This window comes from Barbus barbus, assembly GCF_936440315.1.
Source record: "Barbus barbus genome assembly, chromosome: 12".
Lineage (NCBI taxonomy): Eukaryota > Metazoa > Chordata > Actinopteri > Cypriniformes > Cyprinidae > Barbus > Barbus barbus.
In genome coordinates, this window is record NC_136740.1 from 15,160,688 (window position 1) to 15,180,953 (window position 20,266).

The following is a 20,266-nucleotide window of genomic DNA, read 5'->3' on the forward strand; positions in this document are numbered from 1 at the left end:
GATGATTCAGGGAGTAATCAGAGAAAAATTGATTTTGCCTGGAAACCTGTGTATTACCGGGATGCACTCAAGTGTGACATCATTTGCTGGAGATGAAAGTAAGGGCATGTGAAATCAAGCTCTCGCTTAACAGCCAATGGGATTAGCTGAAGGGAGCATGACAGTTATGCTATACTAGGTTCATAGGTTTTGTATTGTATAAAAGTTGACAAAACCCCTCCTGTGTCTGCCTGCCTGTGAATCATTGTGAGAAAGTAAAAAAGTTATTATCATGCATGCATGTATCAATGTGTATCTGCACATTTTTTATATTGCTTAGATGTTCTTCAATACCGACTCTCTCTCTCTGTCCCTCCAAACAGAGTGGGGGGGGGGGGGGGGGGGGGGGGGTTGGTTAACTTTAAAGGTGGACTCTTAATAACACTTTTGAAACATGTTTTAATATCAGCCCAAACAGTTGTTTTATTTTACATGGAGTGGGTCACCTCATAGGTGCCACCATGTTGAAATTACATGACTAGCTGTATTCTACATTATCTATTTATCTCGAAGATCCCTCCCATTATTAGACACTTTCATTCATTATAAACTGATCACAGTTGACAGAGCATTTCTACAATGGTATGGGTATCCTAAAACTCTTGGTTTTGCAATATTCTACCTCCACACCACTAGGTGTCATTGTGGGTCCAAGACCAGTGTCCAATCGACCAGTTCAAAGAACAAAAATTACTGAGTGCATCTTTAACATAACAAAATATGGTTCAGGTTTGCTCATAAGCCATTTTGAGTCAGATTTATTTACTATACATCAAATTTGGTCACAAATGAAATTTTGTTTTGTCAGGGATATATCATCATTTTACGTTTTAATGCTACAGTGCTCCTATGTTTATGACATCTAGGGTTTGTGATATTTACACTATGAGATATGGACACTAAGACTGCTTTCAAGTGACATTTCCTTGCACTGATATTAAAACAGCTGTTAAAGGCTGAGAAAGAACAAGGCCATTTTCAGAGGTTTGTGGGAAAGGCATTGCCAAACATCTGATTGAGTTTTGTAAACCTTAGATTGCATTTTAAACCTTGTGCTTTGTCAAAAATCTTTTTTTTTTTTTTTTTTATATATGTCAACATACATTGCAATGTTGTATAATTAGTGGTTGAGTACTTTAGTCAGGCTTAAATGTGAGGTAGTGATCATCTTCAGTTAGAAAATCTACCCACAAACCTCCAGTCTATCCGATCTGCCCACACTTCAAGACGTTGATACGAATATCGAGTTAGCTACCATCCCCACTACGCACTGTGATTTAACATCAGCTCCCACAGATAGTGTGGTAGGAGCAGGTTCCTGGACTCATACAACATTAACAGGCAGTGGTGTTCAGGTTCTACCGGAGGCACCAGGAATATATGTAAACTGATATGTGAGACTGTACTGTCTTACAACTATGACTATAAATCCAAAATTATTTGTGGAACATTGTAGCAACACAAACAATCCAGATCTTCTTACAAACCATGTCCACTTGCTCCTCAAGCAAATTTTACTACACAAGACATTCTGGGTTATACTTCTCTGCTTGCGCCACTTTTGCGCACTGTATTTCAGCATAAAAAAGTGTCTTATTCACTAACCACCTGCAATTACTGCCATTCTTTTCAACCCAAACACACCTGCTTTTTCTGTAATTTGTCTATGTTTGAGTATATTTTTGATTGTGGGATTAATTCATCAAATGATGATAAAACAATTGCATAATGTTATGTAACCGAGAACACTTTTTACATTTTAGAAAGCCAATTCAGGTGTTTGTATCGCAGTGGTGGAGAGATTCTGTAAGGTGCAAGTACAACATATTGCAGTAGTCTGCTGCATCCTCCACAAATGAGCACTCGCTCAATATTTTGTCCCAGTTTCCTCTTCACCTGATTTGGATAATTTCTTTTGTGAATCTAGCACCATTTTGATGCAAGGATCAATTCATTCCAATCACAATGCACCACAAACCTCACTAATGATGGAGACAGCCTCATTATTTAGATATATCAGACACAGCTCACTCAGTGAAGCAAACCTGTTTACATATACTGTTGCCAACATCTGTTTCTCATCAACCATTTTTTTTTTAAAGATTACAGACATTTTTAAACAATTTTTTTTAACTTCATGGAAAGATTTCAACAGCAATATCTTTGTTACTGACTGAACAGGAAATGTACACTGTCACATCTCTGGACAAGAACATCCATAGGTTGGATTGATAGAAGAAGATTCTCAAAAATGTCCTCCAGGTACAGAGTCACAGATTAGTCTATGAAGGATTGTGATGTTTTTTTTTTTTTGGTCAGATGGTATTTCTTCCTTCAGCTTTGCACTTCTGTAGTTTCCTCATTCATCTCCCTTGTCAACTTAGAGCCAAAATTGACATGTTGACACATGATTTTTCCACCCTTCCAGTCCTCTGACAGCAGAAGGTTGGTCGCTTTCTCAGTATCAGTCCAGCTATTTGGATTCTCCGACTGGTCAAAATGGAGCAGAAATGTTCTCATAAAGAATGAAAATGATTAATGTCTCATGTTCCTGTGTGCCTTTCCCCAAATTCAACCACAGTAACTTGGATTACGGAACTGATAATATAATTTATATTCTCAATATCTTCATGCAGTGATGTATTATTTCTGTGAAGGGAGATTTGTCTTTGTACACTTTCTTGGAATATCCCAGACAGCCTCCCTCATTCTGTATTAAATCAGCCAATGGTGTAAGATCGGAAATGCTTCTTCTCTCCAACTCTGCTACAGGGTGATTACATATTAGTAAATTGAGTGGATTTACAGTGGATCTTTCTATTGATGCACGTTAATTGTATTAAAAGTGAGACTCAAAAGACTGAGACTGAACCCACCCCCTTAGGAAATCATTTAGCTCTTCTTTGTTGTTAAGACTAGTGTCTCGATTGTCTGTGGTGGTTAATACACTAGGAGGAGGCAGGAATGAGGCTGTGGTTTTAATCTCAGTTGGTGGCAGCTCCATCAGTGCTTGAAGGTGGTGCACTGTCATTGGGGGCAGCCGAGTCTAGACCTCCACTGGAGATGAGCTCAGGAGTTTTGACTGAGCTTTTCCCAGTATCAGGGGTTTTGGGAGGGGTTGTGCCCTTCACATCCAGCCCAGGAGATATGGGTGCACTTGGCTCTGATTCAATGTCAACCTTGGATTCGGGAGTACCATTTGTGGTTGGTTTTGAGTCGAGAATCTGCGAGACTGGTGGTTTAGACTTTGGAGTAGGTGAACTTGGTTTAGGCTCAGGAGAAACCAGTTTAGGATCCGGAGTCTTGGGATCAGGTGTTGGGCTTGCAGCAGATTTCTGTTCAGGAGTGCCAACTTTAGCAGGTGTGGGTTCAGGAGTAGGTGAAACTGCTGGTTTGACATCTGGAGTAACAGCTGGTTTTGCTTCAGGAGTTGGTGTTACTGCTTTGGGAGGTTCAGGGGTTGGACTTGGAATTGGTTTAACTTCAGTTGTTGGTTTCGGATCAGGTGTCACAGGTTGCTTGGGATCTGGTGATGGGCTTAAGGTCGGTTTTGTTTCCGGTGGTAGCGAGATGGTCATTTTCGGTTCAGGTGTAGCTTCAGGTTTGGGTTCAGGTGTTGGTGTGACCGCAGGCTTGGGTTCAGGTGTTACTGCTGGTTTGGGTTCGGGAGAAGGTGGTGGAGGAGCAGTCGACTTGGCCACGGGTGCTGGTTTCAGATCAGTGGTTGGTGCTGGTTTTGGAGGTGAGGGGGCTGTCTTTGACTCTGGAGCTTGGTTGGGAACGGCTTTGACATCAGGGGCAGCAGTAGAACTCAATACATCAGAATCTGCTATGGCTGATGTTGGGGCATCAGTGTCACTGTCAAGCGGGAGCCCAGTGGTATTAAATCCTACTCCAGAGTCACTGGTCTCCATGTTCCTTTCTTGAAGGCTTGGCTCTTTAGTAGACACCTCCAAACCCTGAGGAACATACTCAGAACTTAGCGTTCCTAGAGCATTTTCACAACATTCAACATAATTCAGCATTTTTTACCAAGCAAATACTTGAAGTTTAGATATACAGCTAGAGCTAGTGATTAAAATGTCTTTCAGCGTTCTGGTGCTCACCTTAATGCTGACCTCTGTGCTCTGTGATTTCTCAGTGATGTCTTCTTTCTGTGACAGGGCCGGGGCTTCCTCAGTCTGACGGGTACAGGCATCTTTGACAACCTGCAAAAAATATGAGCAAAGTGCTTAGTGAGTAAAACTTTTTTCTTTCTCCTTCCATGTTGGAGATGAAAAGAAATATGATTATGAAGCATAAGGCAAATGTTTGTACTTTACATTTTTTACATATTGACACTTCAGCATAAGAATTTGTCATTTGTCATACAATATTCACAGAAATATCCCATTCCATTTTGGCTTTGACCATTTTCACCTTTCATACAAAGACATAATTAAAAAGACTGATAAATACAAATGAAAACTGAAATTTGTTTGGAGGTGACACTTTTTGTATTTTATATTTTGCATCTAATACAATGATAGTAGTATATTTATAAGTCCAAATGCTGTTTTAGGCCACTGAATATTCAATTGTTTTTATTCATATTTTGGTGGTGAGATAGGTGGTAAATACCTGTCTGAAGGCATCTCCCTCCACTTTGCCTGCATTCTGGGCTTTCTCCTCAATGGCTCTGGCCTTTGCTGCACGTTGGCGTATCTTCACCAAACATGAAACCAAGCACACCAACAGCAGCAACACCAACAATGCCACCAGAGCAATGATGGCAATATAGAGTTTAGGAAGCCTGTACGCTGAGAGAGGAAGATACACATCAATAAGTCCAAAACATGAACGTTAAATTAACTATTCATTTAATTTCCCTTTGTCACATTGTATGTCCTCACGTTCTATCTCCAGGTGGACATCAGACACCAGAAATCCCTGATGGTCAGTCACACTGAAAACTCCAGCATCACTGGCCCTCACATCCGTCAGAAGACACAAAGAATCCTCCAAAGAGAGACGACCCTCAAGATCCATGTTAGAATGCAGGCTGAGCTCTCCGTTATCCATAATCACATACTTATGTTTATCAGACTGAGGGATGTATAGAAGGCGAGCTAAAGAGCTATTCATGTGCAGGTTTATTTTCAGAGTGCCACCGTATGAAAGGGTCACAAATATCTGATGTGCTGGTAGAAAGACAGAAGGAAGGAGAAAAAGAAGGAAAGCTGTTACTAGAGCTAAGATGATGTCATGAGAGCGAAGAAAGAAGAAAAATAATCGTCAGGGAGGAGAAAGCATAAATATTTTAGGGAATAAATGCTGCAGGCAGAAAATGACAGATTCTATTCCATCTGTCTCTCTTCATCTCTTTGTACTTCCCCCACTATCCTGAAGAGTTCTCCACTCACTGTACACTTTTAAAAATAAAAAGTTGTTTATTGGCAATTTGGCATCAGTGGTTCCATGGAGAACTTTTAACATCAAGCTCTTTATAGTAGAAAATAATTCTTGTTCTTTACCCTAAATGCTCTTTACACTGGTTCTTTTAAGAACTGTTCACTGAAAGATTTTTTGGTGAACCCAAAATGGTTCTTGTATGGCATTGCTGCAAAACCCCCCTTTTAGAAGCTTTGATTTTAAGAGTGTATATTGCATACTAACAACCAAACTCCAGTCGTATATTTCACACCTTTTAACCTTTGACTATCAGAATAACAAATGTTTTTGTATGATGAATGCTAAACTGTTTATTTGACCCTTGTCTCTGACCAAATTCTCCTACACTAGTTTCATATATCTCATATCACTCTGCGGCCTCTTTCTCTTCATGAAATCAAATAATATCACCACAAATCAATACTTCCATTTATTTATAGACATGTAATGTGCGGGGAAATGCTCAGCTATTTGGTTATTATTAGTGCAAAATAAATCTCATCAGAATGATAAAAGACCCTTCTGCTTGACACTGTGGTCCTATTCACAACCTTTGAGTTTATTTTTAGATTATTATTATCCTTCACATATTTGATTTCTCCTTCAAAATGTTCTCCATAGCTAATCATGTATTAAAACTGTATCACAATTACAATTACAAATTATTGCTGTACTTGTTTCAGTCAGAAGGTCAGGATTAGGACATTAATATGTTATCTGAAAATAATATAAGTGCGTGTTTTCCCTTCTCTCTTCTTCCCACTCTCACCTTTCACGTTCAGGCAGATCTTCTTCTGGACTTTCCCAATGGAATCACTAAAGGTGTAACTGCCTTCATCAGCCCCCGTAACGGCACGCAAAGTGAACTTTTGAGGAGTGATCTCAACGCGGTCCAGGTAATTCTCTTTGGGGGTTCCATCAGCATTCAGCAGCTCATCAGCCGGCAATGACGTCTGATTGGCCTCCACAGTGCTGTGGCGAAAGCCCACGCGCACCGGCTCCGAGATATCATGCAGTGATACATGAAAATCTAAGCCGTACCTAACAATGACCTCACTTGAGCAATCTGGAAAAATGAGAGAGAGAAAGGAAAGGAGGAAAGGAACAAATGAGATAAATAAGATGTGGTACTTGAAAAGTGTATTGTATGAACTATTAGATAAACTACTATATACACTTGAAATTAACCTAATGTAGCATGAACACTTGTTAGTTCTAAATACATCATATGTCTGTACTCCCCATTAAAATTTGTATTTTGGTATGTTCCATGTAAGATGTAGATGCCAGACCTTCTCACGACTGTATCCAACAAAATCAAAACAGTGTCATGTTTTGACATCTTCCAATGAATTGACATTCAGTTCATTTTAGTAAAACAAATTTTAAATCTTAAATTTAAAGCCCACATTTGGAACATCTTTTGCATATTTCTACAGTATTATGAGAAGTAAATAATTAAATTCCATTTTTAGATTTTTGTTTTGTTAGTAGAACCAGCAACCTTGTAACCCAAGTTTTGTAAGAACTTGTCAAATTAATATTATCTTTAAATTATGGGAAATATACGTTTAGCAGTAACTACAAACCAGCATATAATGAATGACAGCTTTGATATAGTCTTTTAAATTTTAATCTTTATCTAATGTTTATTAGAAAAAAAAGACTTTGCGGGATTGCAAACCCCATAGACAATTAACAGAAATTAAAACAGCTCATATTATCAGCTCAGTTTGACTTTCCTAAGCACTTCCTTTCTCTGACTAATTGTTAAATAGAAAAAAAGGCCAAGTGCCAGTAAGCACAGCTGATAATGGAAGAAACAGATAGTTGGGTAGAGAGAAAGAAGGATCTTTAGGTAGAGAAGAACGGAGGGCAACCAGTGTGGCTTGACAGAGCTACAATTACTGCAGCAGGTCATTAAACCTCCCTTACTGTTCACCACATGACTTCCTATAATAATGGAAGTCACTCAGAGCTATTCTAGTGTGTATGTGTGTGCATCCAATTTAGTGTACAATCTGCTGTACAAAATGTGCGAACAATTTTTTGGTAAATTATGCAGTACCTCTAACATAGAGTGTGATGCGTGTAACATCCTCTGGATTTTGGTTAGAAGTGATGGTGTAGACTCCTTCATCACTTTCTCCAACATTCTGCAAGATCAGGTGGCTCGAAGCAGAGTTGAGTTCGGCACGGACATCCACCACCTTTCCAGAACTCATCAGCGGCTTCTCAAGACCTCGGACAATCGAAGGCTGGAACGTCACGTCAGCTCCATCGGCCGGCACGAGAATATGGAAGTCTTCCCCAAAAAACAGAGTCTGAGAAGTCTCTTGGGCTACAAGAAACACAAAGATATATATCTATATTTGTTTATTTACTTTCTACACTGTTGAAACCGCTTCTTTTTGTTATTAATAAACAACAAATATTAAAAAGCGACTTGTGTTTATGTTTTACCTTTCAGAGTTGCAGAGAATGCTAAAAAGCCAAAAAGAAAAGCACAAATTTTTAGATTAACAAACACATTCATTAGCAGCATCATGTGACATCAGCTAGTCAAATCATACAGAAACTGACAATGTACTTTATTCAATATTTCAGTATTCAATATTTACATTCATTCTTTTGTTTTTGGATATTTGATTTTTATTTATTTATTTAATAGGGACGCCGCTTATTAATCAACAGTCAAAATACTGTAAATAAGCCAGAGTTTGCCCAATAGGCTAATTTAAATTTTCATATTTTGCCCCTTGCCGGATTTAAAAAAAGGCAACCTAATATTAAAAGAAATAATTTAACACAAGTAACAAGACACATTTGTTAAATTAATTTAGAAATCAATTATGAAAAATTAACCACTGTTCATCATTACACCATTTCATACTGTCTGACATTTTTAAGAAAATGCAGTATGGCTAATATACCCATTAGAGATGGCCCTTTTAATCCCCCGATCATTTTGGGTCAGATATTCATTATACAAGTAAAAGGTGTATGGTTTATATTCCCTACAAGCGGTGCATTCAATACTCCCGAGCCATTTGTGGGAACATTACAGCACTTAGAGATGATGCATTGTGCATCAGGGCTGTAATTATAAAAAAAAAAAAAAAAAAACTACAATAGCTATTAGCATGTCAAAGCCACTGACCTTAATATTTCAGTACAGATCAAGCACTGAACGGATTCAGAAGGGATCTTTCTTACCTGAGTAAAGCAGCACGCTTAAGATGAGCAGCCTCAGATTCTGCATATTGGCTCTGAAAACATTTACACATGGAAATGCATTTACATTCAAAGAGGATTTAAATGATAAACACTGGCATTGTGAATGTGTAAGTTTCATTGGTATGTTGCTGAAGTTCTCACATTCCAGCTAGACAAAAAGGATAAAATTTTATTGGCAAATGGACACAGATCGATTGAGTGCTTTGATGTGGAGCTGTGAATAGGGTGTAACTGTAAAACAATTTACTTTATGTTAATGTTAGACAGATGTCTGTGGCTCTGTTTTTCAGCTTTTATGGCTGATGTGTCAGCTCTGGCTTAGCTCATCAGGCCATGGATCTAAAAGGGCTTTGTTGACAAATGAGCCTCTTTAAAGAGCTATTTGGACGTGTCAGTAATTGTGGGTTTATTGGCTTGTCTTGTGCATTGCTTATCTAACCAACATTGATCTGTTTTCTCAGAGGGATTTATAATAAATAATAAGCAACAGTCTTGTTTCAGTTATTTTATTATTCAGATTCTCAGTTAAGAGATCTCAGAAATAAATTTAATTATAAATTATACTTTTAGATAAAATTATGTCTGTATAAATGGAATGAGAAGCATATGGTATCAACTGGGTGGATCATTATCTTCATAATCAGAAGCAGATTTAATGACTGAAGACATTAAAAATGTGAGAGAAAATGAAATCAGACTCAGTCTGTTAGCCTGGTTTGTTCTACAATGATGTTTAAAACTAAACAGTGTGTTTAAAATTCGGCAGTAAATGCAAAACTTTATTTTCAGAGCAGATTCCATGTGGGCCTACACATAACTACTATTATTTACTATTTTTTATGGGGTTTGAAAAAAAAAAAAACATTTAGCCAATTAAACATTTTGTAGTAAAAGATAAAATAAATATATTCTCTATAGAAATTAAAAGATATTATTAATTTTCATTACATTTACTGGCCTGGAAATACTTTTTTTTTATTATTCACTATTTTAAATATTTTCACAAAAAAAACCTCAACTTGATAGATGATAATGATACAGAAACTTTTCATTTGTACTACACTTACACTTAACCTAATAAATAAATTATAATTCGTTTTAATTTTATTATTGGTGGTATAATGGTAGGTATGATGTATGGTAATCTCTAATCTGTAATGTGGAAATATTAGGACAAACACATTAATTCACAGTCTGAAAGAAGCCAACACTTCACGCATAATGACATAGAAAGAAACCAAAGAAAACCTTTGCCAGGCCAGACATATTAGACAGCGAGGAGAGCATCCAGAACAGCAGACATGCATTTAGGCCATTTAGTGATTTCATAACAGACTTCTGCCCAGACGCTCAGCTATTGCATATGAACATTTTATTGCCATTTAGTTGCAAAAATTAGAAAAACAGCAAATAAGTTTCTCTCTCTATCTCTCTCGACAATAAAACATATGTGCTGATGTGTAAATGCATCAGCACTATTTTAGTTTCATATTCATATGGACAAAGTGCCATCTGTTCCACTTACATGCTTTCAATCTCTCTTTCTCTCAGTATGACACCTCTTACAGCATAAGCTCACAGTTCCTCTCCTATAAGACACTGCATGCATAAAACATGGGCAACATGGAGGTAGAAATGCAGACCGGGCGATAGGAAGCTCACATACAACATGCTTTTCTCCTGAGTACAATACAAAAGATGAATAGGAGCTCAAATCAACCTGCTGCAGATATATGAACTGCAATATTACATATTGGTAAATTATGCCAGCAAGCTGTATAAACCAGGGAAATAAAAAGAGATGAATAGGAGCTCAGGGAAATCAACGTCAACCTTTGGAAAGGTGCTGTACCAAATTCATATGTGGTTATTGATATTAGAAGCAGGTCATCTCCTAAGAGACCAGGATGGGGCATCTGGAAATGACTTCCAGATCACTCCATTCAGACCTATTTGACTACACTATCTCCTGGATCATAATCTACTTTAAAGCCTTGAATTAGATCAGTTCAAGGCGATACTGTAGTTAAAAGGGTCTGATATATGACATGAAAGGCGATGAGATCATGGCTGTGTCTCACAACCTAGTGAGCTGACTACTTAGGCTCCATTTTTAGGCATCCTTATGGTTGAGAATATGGCGTATAGTTCAGCATCTGAATGGGTTTTGAGACACAGTCCTTATGTGTTATAAGCGGCGGGGGCGGCAGCAGCTCACATATCCCCTCTATTTCTGACGAAAACCTTGTGCTATGATCTTTTTCCCTCCCAATCATAAAACTATTTGCCAGTCAAACAAATTTTCTGTCGGTCACAAGCTGAGAAAGATCGCCCACACATGTAGGGGTTATGATGGTGCACAGACGACAAAATGATAAGCCAGTTGAGCCGCAGTACCGGCAAAATGAGCTGTGCACTCCCTGGGAATATAAAAGCTAAATTATTAATTTTATCATGTAACCAGGTCAAAAGTTACTAAAGTCAATCACCGTACTGGTTAGCAAAGCCTGGGTTAAGTGAACTGCACCTATAAAAGGTTTTAGTGCATTTCTCATCCATGGATGGAATGTTACACTGGCCCTTTAAGAAACGTCACTGTCTGGAAGTGTCGCGAGAGTGGTCTGTGAGCAGCGCGTTTTTTCCAACGTGGTTTGGATGATGCTCATGTGGACGCTGTGTCGAATCAAGGCAAGAAAAAGTCGACGATATAACAAAAATAGTGAGAAATATGCACTTTTAGTAGTTTGTGAAGTCCTCCTCAGTGTTTGCTTGGCCGGATGGCTGTGTATGGGGTCGATTGGTGGTAATTGGTAGTGATTTCTGTCGAGACACATCTCTGTGTGGGGAGAGCCCAACAACACAATTCTCTAGAAGCGTAAGTGATGAACTATCATCAATACCAGCGTAATGTAAAGATTATTTTGTGTATAATTTGATGTGAACCAGTGTTTTTGATTTGTGGTAATCTTGTCTAATTAAGAGGGGAGAAGAGTGCTCTGTGTAGACCCTCAGTGTGTTTCTGGCGTGAGCGTGAAACATCAGAGTGAGTGTTGTTCACTTTAAATTGATTTTCAAGAAGTGTTTATTAGTCTTGTGTTCCAAATATTGAAGAAGAGTAATGTGTTATTTATTTTACTGTTTGCAGAGGGAAAAAAATCGAGTGTGTTATTCACTGTGAAAACGTTTACAGGTTATTGAGTGGTGATGAAAAGTAAGTTTGAATATCATTCATTTCATTTTTGAAGTTGTACAAGTGTTTATGCGCTGGTGTAAGACTAAGTGTTAAATTGTTTAATCATTTTTGAAAGGTATTGCAAATACTCAAATGTAACTTCTAATTTCGTTGCCATGTATTTTGCATGAAAACATAAGCAGCCTTTTCTTGGTCTTCTGTGCTGACAAATGTATTAATTATTTGTGTATTTGTTTTCTAGAATGAGAGGCTGCTACTGTTGTCTATGTTAGCTAGCCCAGTTTTTGTGATTGATACGTTTAATGTTGTGACTCAGAACAAGAAAGATAGAGAGACCCATTTTGATGTGAAAAGCAAACTTTATTGTTTTCAACCACTTTACACAAACCTTTCTACTCTAACTTCCTGAAATTTTGCTTAATTAATGCTGTGCTGTTTCAAGTGCAGTCTGGAATAAAGTACCCCTTTATATACTTTTCATCCTGTGTCTGGTGTTGACACTATCTCTCATACCGGGCTACAGATAATTTTGGTACCAGGAGTGGGGTTCCATTGCTAATTTTGGGGTGATAGTTAGGTAGAGTGGGAGGAACATAGACAACAGTAGTGGTGAAGAGGCGTCTAGTAACCGGTGCCAAGGAAGTTGACGACGTGAAGTGTGACGTACCTGGAGAGCCTGCGGAGAAGCTAGGGACCAGCTTTCAGGAACGCGGGAGGGTGTTCACTTCAACGCTGGGATCGGTGGCGAAGGCGACCGCGGAGAATAGCCCTTCAGGTTAAACTGCAGTGACTGTGACTGTGTTTTATTACTGTGTGCCATTCGAGATAGAGACATTGCGAGACCATGGACCAGGACGACGATGTGCCAGCTGCTCGGGCTGGAACCGGCCGTGATGTGGACAATGCTGGGCCTGCGGTCCATGATGATGAGGGTAATCCTGTGGCAGAACTGCAGTCACAAATTCTGGAGTTAGGTCGAAGACACGACCAAGTAATGTCAACCCTGGCTAATATGAATAATGCTACTAGGTCATATGTTTATATTCCAAGGGAACGTCAAATTGTGCCATTTAGTGGTGATCATGTTAAAGATGGTCAGTCTGTGGATGAGTTCATTGATGAGGTGGAACGTGTAATTCGAGTAAGGGGTTTGAACACTGATGACCAATTGGATTTCATACTTTCCCATTTAAGAGGTTCAGCTTTAGACGAAGTCAAGCTGTGTATGGGGGGGGAGACCAAACAACCCAGTGATCTGTTTTCATATTTGAGGGGGGCATTTAGGGAGAAACGTACTACCCCGCAGTTGTTGCATGCTTTCTATGCGCGTAGACAGTTAGAGGGGGAAGACCTCCGTGACTTTTCCCATGCTCTCTCCCAACTTCTTAATTTTGCTCTCCAGCAGTCCCATAACGCTGTGTCTGACCCCCAGCTTGCCTTAAGAGATCAGTTCATCGAAGGCATAAGAGATGCAACCCTGCGTAGGGAGCTGCGCAAGCTTGTCAGAGAAAAGCCTCAGTCTACCCTGTTTAACGTCCGTGAAGAGGCCATGATGTGGGTTATGGAGGACAGACCCCGTGGAGCTAATGTGGCCAGGAGTCGACACATCATGAGTACATGTTCGGAAGGGGTGCCAGAACCTTCCAATCCGGTCAGTACTGCACAAAGTGACATGGTTGTGGCTCTGCAAGAGGTAGTGAAGATAATCACTCAGCAGGGTAAAGCCATTGGAGAACTCACTAATGCGGTTCGTGAACTCACCGTACAGAAGGTTAGTTCAAGTGGTAACCAGATTGGCAATCCCAAAGTCAAGCCCAAGTACACAGATGATGGCCAACCCGTCTGTCTGAGGTGTGAAGGAGTGGGACATATAGCCAGACGGTGTCCTGTACCTCGTAGTTTCACAGGCCAGCCCACTTCCACCACAAGTTCTACGGTACAGGGAAACGGGGTCCCTCCGTTGCAGTGAGCCGAGCAATGAGAGGAAAACCAGAAGGCTCGGGATGCAGTACATTAACAAAAGAACGGTTCTTGGAGCGTGCCGTTGGAAGATGCCCTGAAGTTGATATCTGCATTGGTGGTGTTCCAGTGAGATGTCTGTTAGACACAGGAAGTAATGTGAGTACCCTCACAGAAAGCTTCTTCAGAGAAAACCTACACGGAGAGGACGGGGACCTTCATTGCACCTCTAAGTGGCTAAGAATTACTGCAGCGAACAAGTTACCCCTGCCGTACCTGGGATATGTTGAATTGGACATCCAAGTGATGGGGCTAACTATACCGGAGTGTGGTTTTCTGATAGTCCGAGATGTGGATGCTGCCGAGCCGGACCCAACTCCACCCGGTATCATAGGCATGAATATCACCCAGAGATGCAGAGAGTTAGCCCTGACGGAGTTTGACACCACATTAGGAGGAAAGTTGGACTCTGTGTGGCGAGAAGCCTTCACTCGTGTACAGGAAGATGAACGGGGGAAGACAATGTCAACAGCCAGAGTTAGTTGTCGGGGCAAAGGCAAAACCCATATTCCAGCATCCTCTGTAGCCATCATTTATGCCAGAGTAAATAAGAGAGTCCCTGATGCCAGTCCTTGGCTATTGCTGGAACCAGGAAGCACCCCATTACCAGGCGGATTGATCCCCATGCCCACCTTAGTGTCGTCTGGAAGTCAAGTGTTTCCAGTTCAAGTGGTCAACCTCTCCCAAGAAGATGTCTGGCTGCCACCTAAAGTTCCGCTTGGAATACTTACCCCCTGTCAGTGTGTTGAGAGTGAAGCTTGTCAGGTGAGATTTCAGCGTATCTCTGCTGACCACGAAGAAGTGAGAGTCGATGAGAAGGATAAACCAGAGTCTGGTACTGACCTAAGTAATCTGTTGAGTAGACTGCATATAGGAGGTACACCGGAACAGCAAGCAAGGCTTGGAGTGCTACTTTTGGAGTATGCAGATGTGTTTGCAGTCCGTGATGAAGACCTGGGATATACAGATCGGGTGAAGCATGAAATCCACTTGACAGATGATACTCCCGTAGCTCAGCCATATCGCAGGATACCGCCGACCCAGTTTGAGGAGGTCAAAGAGCATATCTCGGGTTTACTCCGGAAGGGTGTCATCCAGGAAAGCTCGAGTTCCTATGCTTCACCCATCGTTCTGGTGCGCAAGGCTGATGGAAGTCTGAGGCTGTGCGTGGATTATAGGAGACTAAACTCGAAGACTAAGCGTGACGCTTTTCCATTGCCGCGCATTGATGAGAACTTGGATGCGTTGGGCGGAGCACAAGTTTTCTCAACAATAGACCTTGCTAGCGGTTACCATCAAGTGGCGGTCCATGAAAAGGACAGACCGAAGACGGCATTTACCACACCGTTTGGCCTATATGAATACCGGCGGATGCCTTTCGGGCTATGCAATGCGCCTGCAACATTCCAGAGGCTCATGCAGGCCGTTATGAGTGACTTGGTGTTCCAGATTGTGCTCATCTACTTGGATGACTTGTTGGTGTACTCGTCCACCTTTCACACACACCTGGTGCGACTGGAAACTGTGTTTGGAAGGTTAAGGGAAACTGGACTGAAGATTAAAATAGAGAAATGTCATTTCCTACAGCCCGAAGTGAGATTCCTGGGCCATCAAGTCTCACCCCAAGGAGTGAGTACAGACCCCGATAAAATAAGTGCAGTTCGGGAGTGGCCAGTTCCCAGTACTCTCAAGGAACTCCGATCGTTCTTGGGGTTTTGTAGTTATTACCGGAGATTCATCGAGGGTTTCTCACAGATAGCCGGACCTTTGCATGATGTGGTGAACGTATGCCTAAGAGAGACAAGCCACGTCAAGGCAGTTCAGCTGTATAAGAGTGTTTGGACTTCTCAGTGTCAAACAGCATTTGAACATCTTAAAGACAGACTTACCAGTGCACCCACGCTCGGTTATGCTGATTTCACACTTCCCTTTGTGATTGAGACTGATGCAAGCAACCAGGGGTTGGGAGCGGTCTTGTATCAGCATCAAAATGGTAAGAAGACTGTGGTTGCTTATGCCAGTAGAAGGTTGAGAGGGGCTGAGAGAAATGATAAAAATTACAGCAGCATGAAGCTGGAACTGTTAGCGCTGAAGTGGGCGGTCACCGAAAAGTTCCGAAGTTATCTGCTGGGGTCCAAACTCACTGTCATAACGGACAACAACCCCCTCTGCCACCTCGGGACTGCCAAATTGGGAGCCATTGAACAACGCTGGGCTGCTCAGCTCGCTGTGTTTGATTTTGAAGTCAAGTACCGTCCTGGACGGTGTAACACTGCTGCTGATGCTCTTTCGAGGAGACCAGGATCTGAGGAACCGTACTCTGCAAGCGAAGACGCCGAGTATGATGGCTGTGTGGCGATCTGTAACTTGCTCAGGACAGGAACAGCTCTGGGACCAGACCTGTTAGTAGCAGGAGTTGAGTGCCGCAAAGTTAGGCAGTTACAGGCAACCTCTGCAGGAGAGGAGGATATCGAGTGTGAGAATACCCCCACTCTGCCTGGGTATTCAAAGTCGGAACTTTGTCAGTTCCAGGAGTCTGACCCAACACTCAGTGTGTTTTGGAAGTTCTGGAGCAGGAAAAAGAAACCTACCAAGCAAGAGAGGATGGGCTTGCCCAGAGCCGTGCGATCCCTGCTGAAGCAGTGGCCAAAGATAAGTGAAAAGGATGGTCTGTTATACCGTGTGATCAATGATGTCCATACTGGAGAATGTCATCAGTTGTTGTTACCTACCTGTTTGACAGATCAAGTCTTGAAGAATGTTCACGATAAGATGGGTCATCAGGGTATAGAGCGGACCTTAGGCCTGTTGAGACAGAGATGTTTCTGGGGAGGAATGTATGAGGATGTGGAACGGTGGGTAAAGCGATGTCAGCGATGCGTGTTGGCGAAGATGCCGCAACCAAAAGTTAAGGCACCTTGGGCTTCATTCTTGGCCACACGGCCGTTGGAGGTTGTAGCAGTAGACTTTACAATTCTCGAACCAGCTACGGATGGGCGAGAAAATGTTCTAGTAGTGACGGATGTGTTCACAAAGTTCAGTCAAGCATTTCCCACCCGTGATCAAAAGGCGGAGACCACTGCCAAGATCCTCCTCAGAGAATGGTTCCTGAAATATGGAGTGCCACAACGCTTGCACTCTGATCAGGGCCGGAATTTTGAAAGTGCTGTGATTGCGGAGCTCTGCAAGTTGTATGGAGTCAAGAAAACGCGCACGACACCGCATCACCCCCAGGGCAATCCTCAATGCGAGAGGTTCAACAGAACTCTTCATGACCTTTTGAAGTCCCTCCCACCCGAAAGGAAGCGCAGGTGGCCTGAACACTTATCAGAGCTCGTCTACGCATACAATGTAACGCCACACTCATCCACAGGGTACTCGCCGTACTATCTGTTGTTTGGGATCCAGCCGCATCTGCCAGTTGATGCTCTGTTGGGCCAGGAGCCTGTAACCGATGACAAACCTGACTGGCTAAAAGTACACCAGGAACGCCTCCGAGATGCCCATGTTCGAGCAAAGGAATATGCAGAAAGGAAGGCTGTGGAGAGAGCAGAGCGGCATGAGGAGAAGGTATTTTGCCCTGCTGTAGGGATTGGACAACATGTGTACCTACGACACCGACCACTAGGAAGAAACAAGATCCAGGACGCGTGGTCTTCAACAATGTACAAGGTGTTAGAGGTTCAAGGGACGACCTACACCGTGGAGCCCGTTGAAGGAGGTACAGTGAAGAGGGTGCACAGATCCAACCTCAGACCCTGCAATAATCCAGCCCCAGTACCCATGCCAAGGCGTCGTCAAACTTCTGTGGAGGAGGTACCTACCCCAGATTCTGAGTCAGAGATTACCTCATTGGAGGCTGAGTGTGTTCTAGTGGAGGAAGTTCCGTGTCTCAAGGAGAAACTGACAGTAGCACCAGCATCTGAGCGTCAAAGACAGCCAGTTCCTGGGCACAGAGACCGTTTCAAGGATCAGACAGAGGAATCTGATAGGAGGGGTTATTGCTCGGAACTGGAGCGCAGTGAGACCCCTGACGAAACCCTGGGAGTGACGCCAGTATCTCTGGAACCAGAAACAGAAAGTGTCCACTTACCTGCTGAGAATCCAGCGATGAGACCAGTGCCTGCACCTAGAAAGGAAAGAAAAGGGTGTGATAAGCTGGAAGTGCCTTGTCCTGCTGTGCGTAGAACACAAAGGACAACTGCAGGAATGCATAGTAACCCGAACCGATTGCCCAAGTCGACGTGTAATGCAGTGTCTTTTAGTCCTGATGTGCTCTCCCAGGTGCTAGCTGGAATGGTCCTCTATACCACAGGACAGCTTCAAGGAGGGCAAGATGATTAGGGTTGGTAGTCACCGGGGACGTTGACTATCAGCAGGGGAGAGTGTAACCAGGTCAAAAGTTACTAAAGTCAATCACCGTACTGGTTAGCAAAGCCTGGGTTAAGTGAACTGCACCTATAAAAGGTTTTAGTGCATTTCTCATCCATGGATGGAATGTTACACTGGCCCTTTAAGAAACGTCACTGTCTGGAAGTGTCGCGAGAGTGGTCTGTGAGCAGCGCGTTTTTTCCAACGTGGTTTGGATGATGCTCATGTGGACGCTGTGTCGAATCAAGGCAAGAAAAAGTCGACGATATAACAAAAATAGTGAGAAATATGCACTTTTAGTAGTTTGTGAAGTCCTCCTCAGTGTTTGCTTGGCCGGATGGCTGTGTATGGGGTCGATTGGTGGTAATTGGTAGTGATTTCTGTCGAGACACATCTCTGTGTGGGGAGAGCCCAACAACACAATTCTCTAGAAGCGTAAGTGATGAACTATCATCAATACCAGCGTAATGTAAAGATTATTTTGTGTATAATTTGATGTGAACCAGTGTTTTTGATTTGTGGTAATCTTGTCTAATTAAGAGGGGAGAAGAGTGCTCTGTGTAGACCCTCAGTGTGTTTCTGGCGTGAGCGTGAAACATCAGAGTGAGTGTTGTTCACTTTAAATTGATTTTCAAGAAGTGTTTATTAGTCTTGTGTTCCAAATATTGAAGAAGAGTAATGTGTTATTTATTTTACTGTTTGCAGAGGGAAAAAAATCGAGTGTGTTATTCACTGTGAAAACGTTTACAGGTTATTGAGTGGTGATGAAAAGTAAGTTTGAATATCATTCATTTCATTTTTGAAGTTGTACAAGTGTTTATGCGCTGGTGTAAGACTAAGTGTTAAATTGTTTAATCATTTTTGAAAGGTATTGCAAATACTCAAATGTAACTTCTAATTTCGTTGCCATGTATTTTGCATGAAAACATAAGCAGCCTTTTCTTGGTCTTCTGTGCTGACAAATGTATTAATTATTTGTGTATTTGTTTTCTAGAATGAGAGGCTGCTACTGTTGTCTATGTTAGCTAGCCCAGTTTTTGTGATTGATACGTTTAATGTTGTGACTCAGAACAAGAAAGATAGAGAGACCCATTTTGATGTGAAAAGCAAACTTTATTGTTTTCAACCACTTTACACAAACCTTTCTACTCTAACTTCCTGAAATTTTGCTTAATTAATGCTGTGCTGTTTCAAGTGCAGTCTGGAATAAAGTACCCCTTTATATACTTTTCATCCTGTGTCTGGTGTTGACACTATCTCTCATACCGGGCTACAATCATTAAATTATATTTATAGCTTATCGCGATAAATGGGCCTATAATGATCATATTTGCTCTCATCGTTAATTTCCCTGTAATTTAATCTCAATGCTAGTTTAATAGCAACATTTCATGTTAATACAGGATGCTCGCGCGCTGACGGGCATTAATGTGATGCTATGCAGAAACGAGCGCAAATCTATTCTTCAACAAGCCGAAATACTGTTCTAAATTACTAAATATGCATCTTACACCTTATTTTATTCGCATTCCAACCGCAAAAAGCAACTTTATCCAATAGGAAAAGTACCAGAAGCTGCAGAATTTAACCCTTCAATTCCTGCAAGCCAAAGCCAGCTGCCCATTTATGACATATCTGCCGCAAAATTGACATTCTCCCTTACCGTGTTCACCGCTCACCTCCAATATCCTCCTCAGCTGATAGTCTGTAATAGAAGGAAATTCCGTTATTCGTTCCTTTCAGCTTCTTTTCTATCTCGAAGATCACTTAAGGACTAAGACATGCACCTTAGGAATCTGTCCGGTCTCTTGCAGCGTCTCGAGTGCGGTCTGTAAAGCCCGGCGCTTCAACCCCTTATGGGCGTGTCAGCGCATCTGAACACACAGCCAACCTTTGCAGAACCGACGTGAAGGTCTTTAAGGTGTTCTTCAGATCGATCCATCACTGAGGCCAACGCCCATATGAATATAAATGTGC

At 41.6% G+C, this 20,266-nt stretch overlaps 1 protein-coding gene across 2 annotated transcripts; it reads right to left on the bottom strand.

The window, feature by feature from the left end:
• Positions 1-1,126: 1,126 nt before the first annotated feature.
• LOC306877782 (uncharacterized protein) lies at positions 1,127-20,137 on the bottom strand. Of its 2 annotated transcripts, XM_079429751.1 has the most exons (10): positions 20,077-20,137; positions 19,953-19,994; positions 8,686-8,738; positions 7,933-7,953; positions 7,538-7,810; positions 6,239-6,535; positions 4,932-5,219; positions 4,660-4,838; positions 4,146-4,247; positions 1,127-3,998 (listed from the first exon to the last, which is right to left on the bottom strand). In XM_079429751.1, the coding sequence occupies exons 3-10, from the start codon at positions 8,729-8,731 to the stop codon at positions 3,024-3,026; spliced, it is 2,181 nt and encodes a 726-aa protein (XP_079285877.1). In that variant the 5' UTR covers positions 8,732-8,738; positions 19,953-19,994; positions 20,077-20,137; the 3' UTR covers positions 1,127-3,023. The 2 variants fall into 2 exon arrangements, with proteins under 2 accessions (XP_079285877.1, XP_079285878.1); XM_079429752.1 differs by having other exon boundaries at positions 1,135-3,998; positions 19,969-20,113.
• Between the last annotated feature and the right edge of the window lie 129 nt (positions 20,138-20,266).

Excerpts from the sequence above, each read along its gene's own strand:
- LOC306877782 (XM_079429751.1), bottom strand. The coding sequence starts at position 8,731 with ATGCAGAATCTGAGGCTGCTCATCTTAAGCGTGCTGCTTTACTCAG. Across the intron at positions 7,954-8,685 it reads AAGCGTGCTGCTTTACTCAG|CATTCTCTGCAACTCTGAAA; the intron begins GTAAGAAAGATC and ends TTGGCTTTTTAG. Across the intron at positions 4,839-4,931 it reads TGTCCACCTGGAGATAGAAC|CGTACAGGCTTCCTAAACTC; the intron begins GTGAGGACATAC and ends TTCCTCTCTCAG.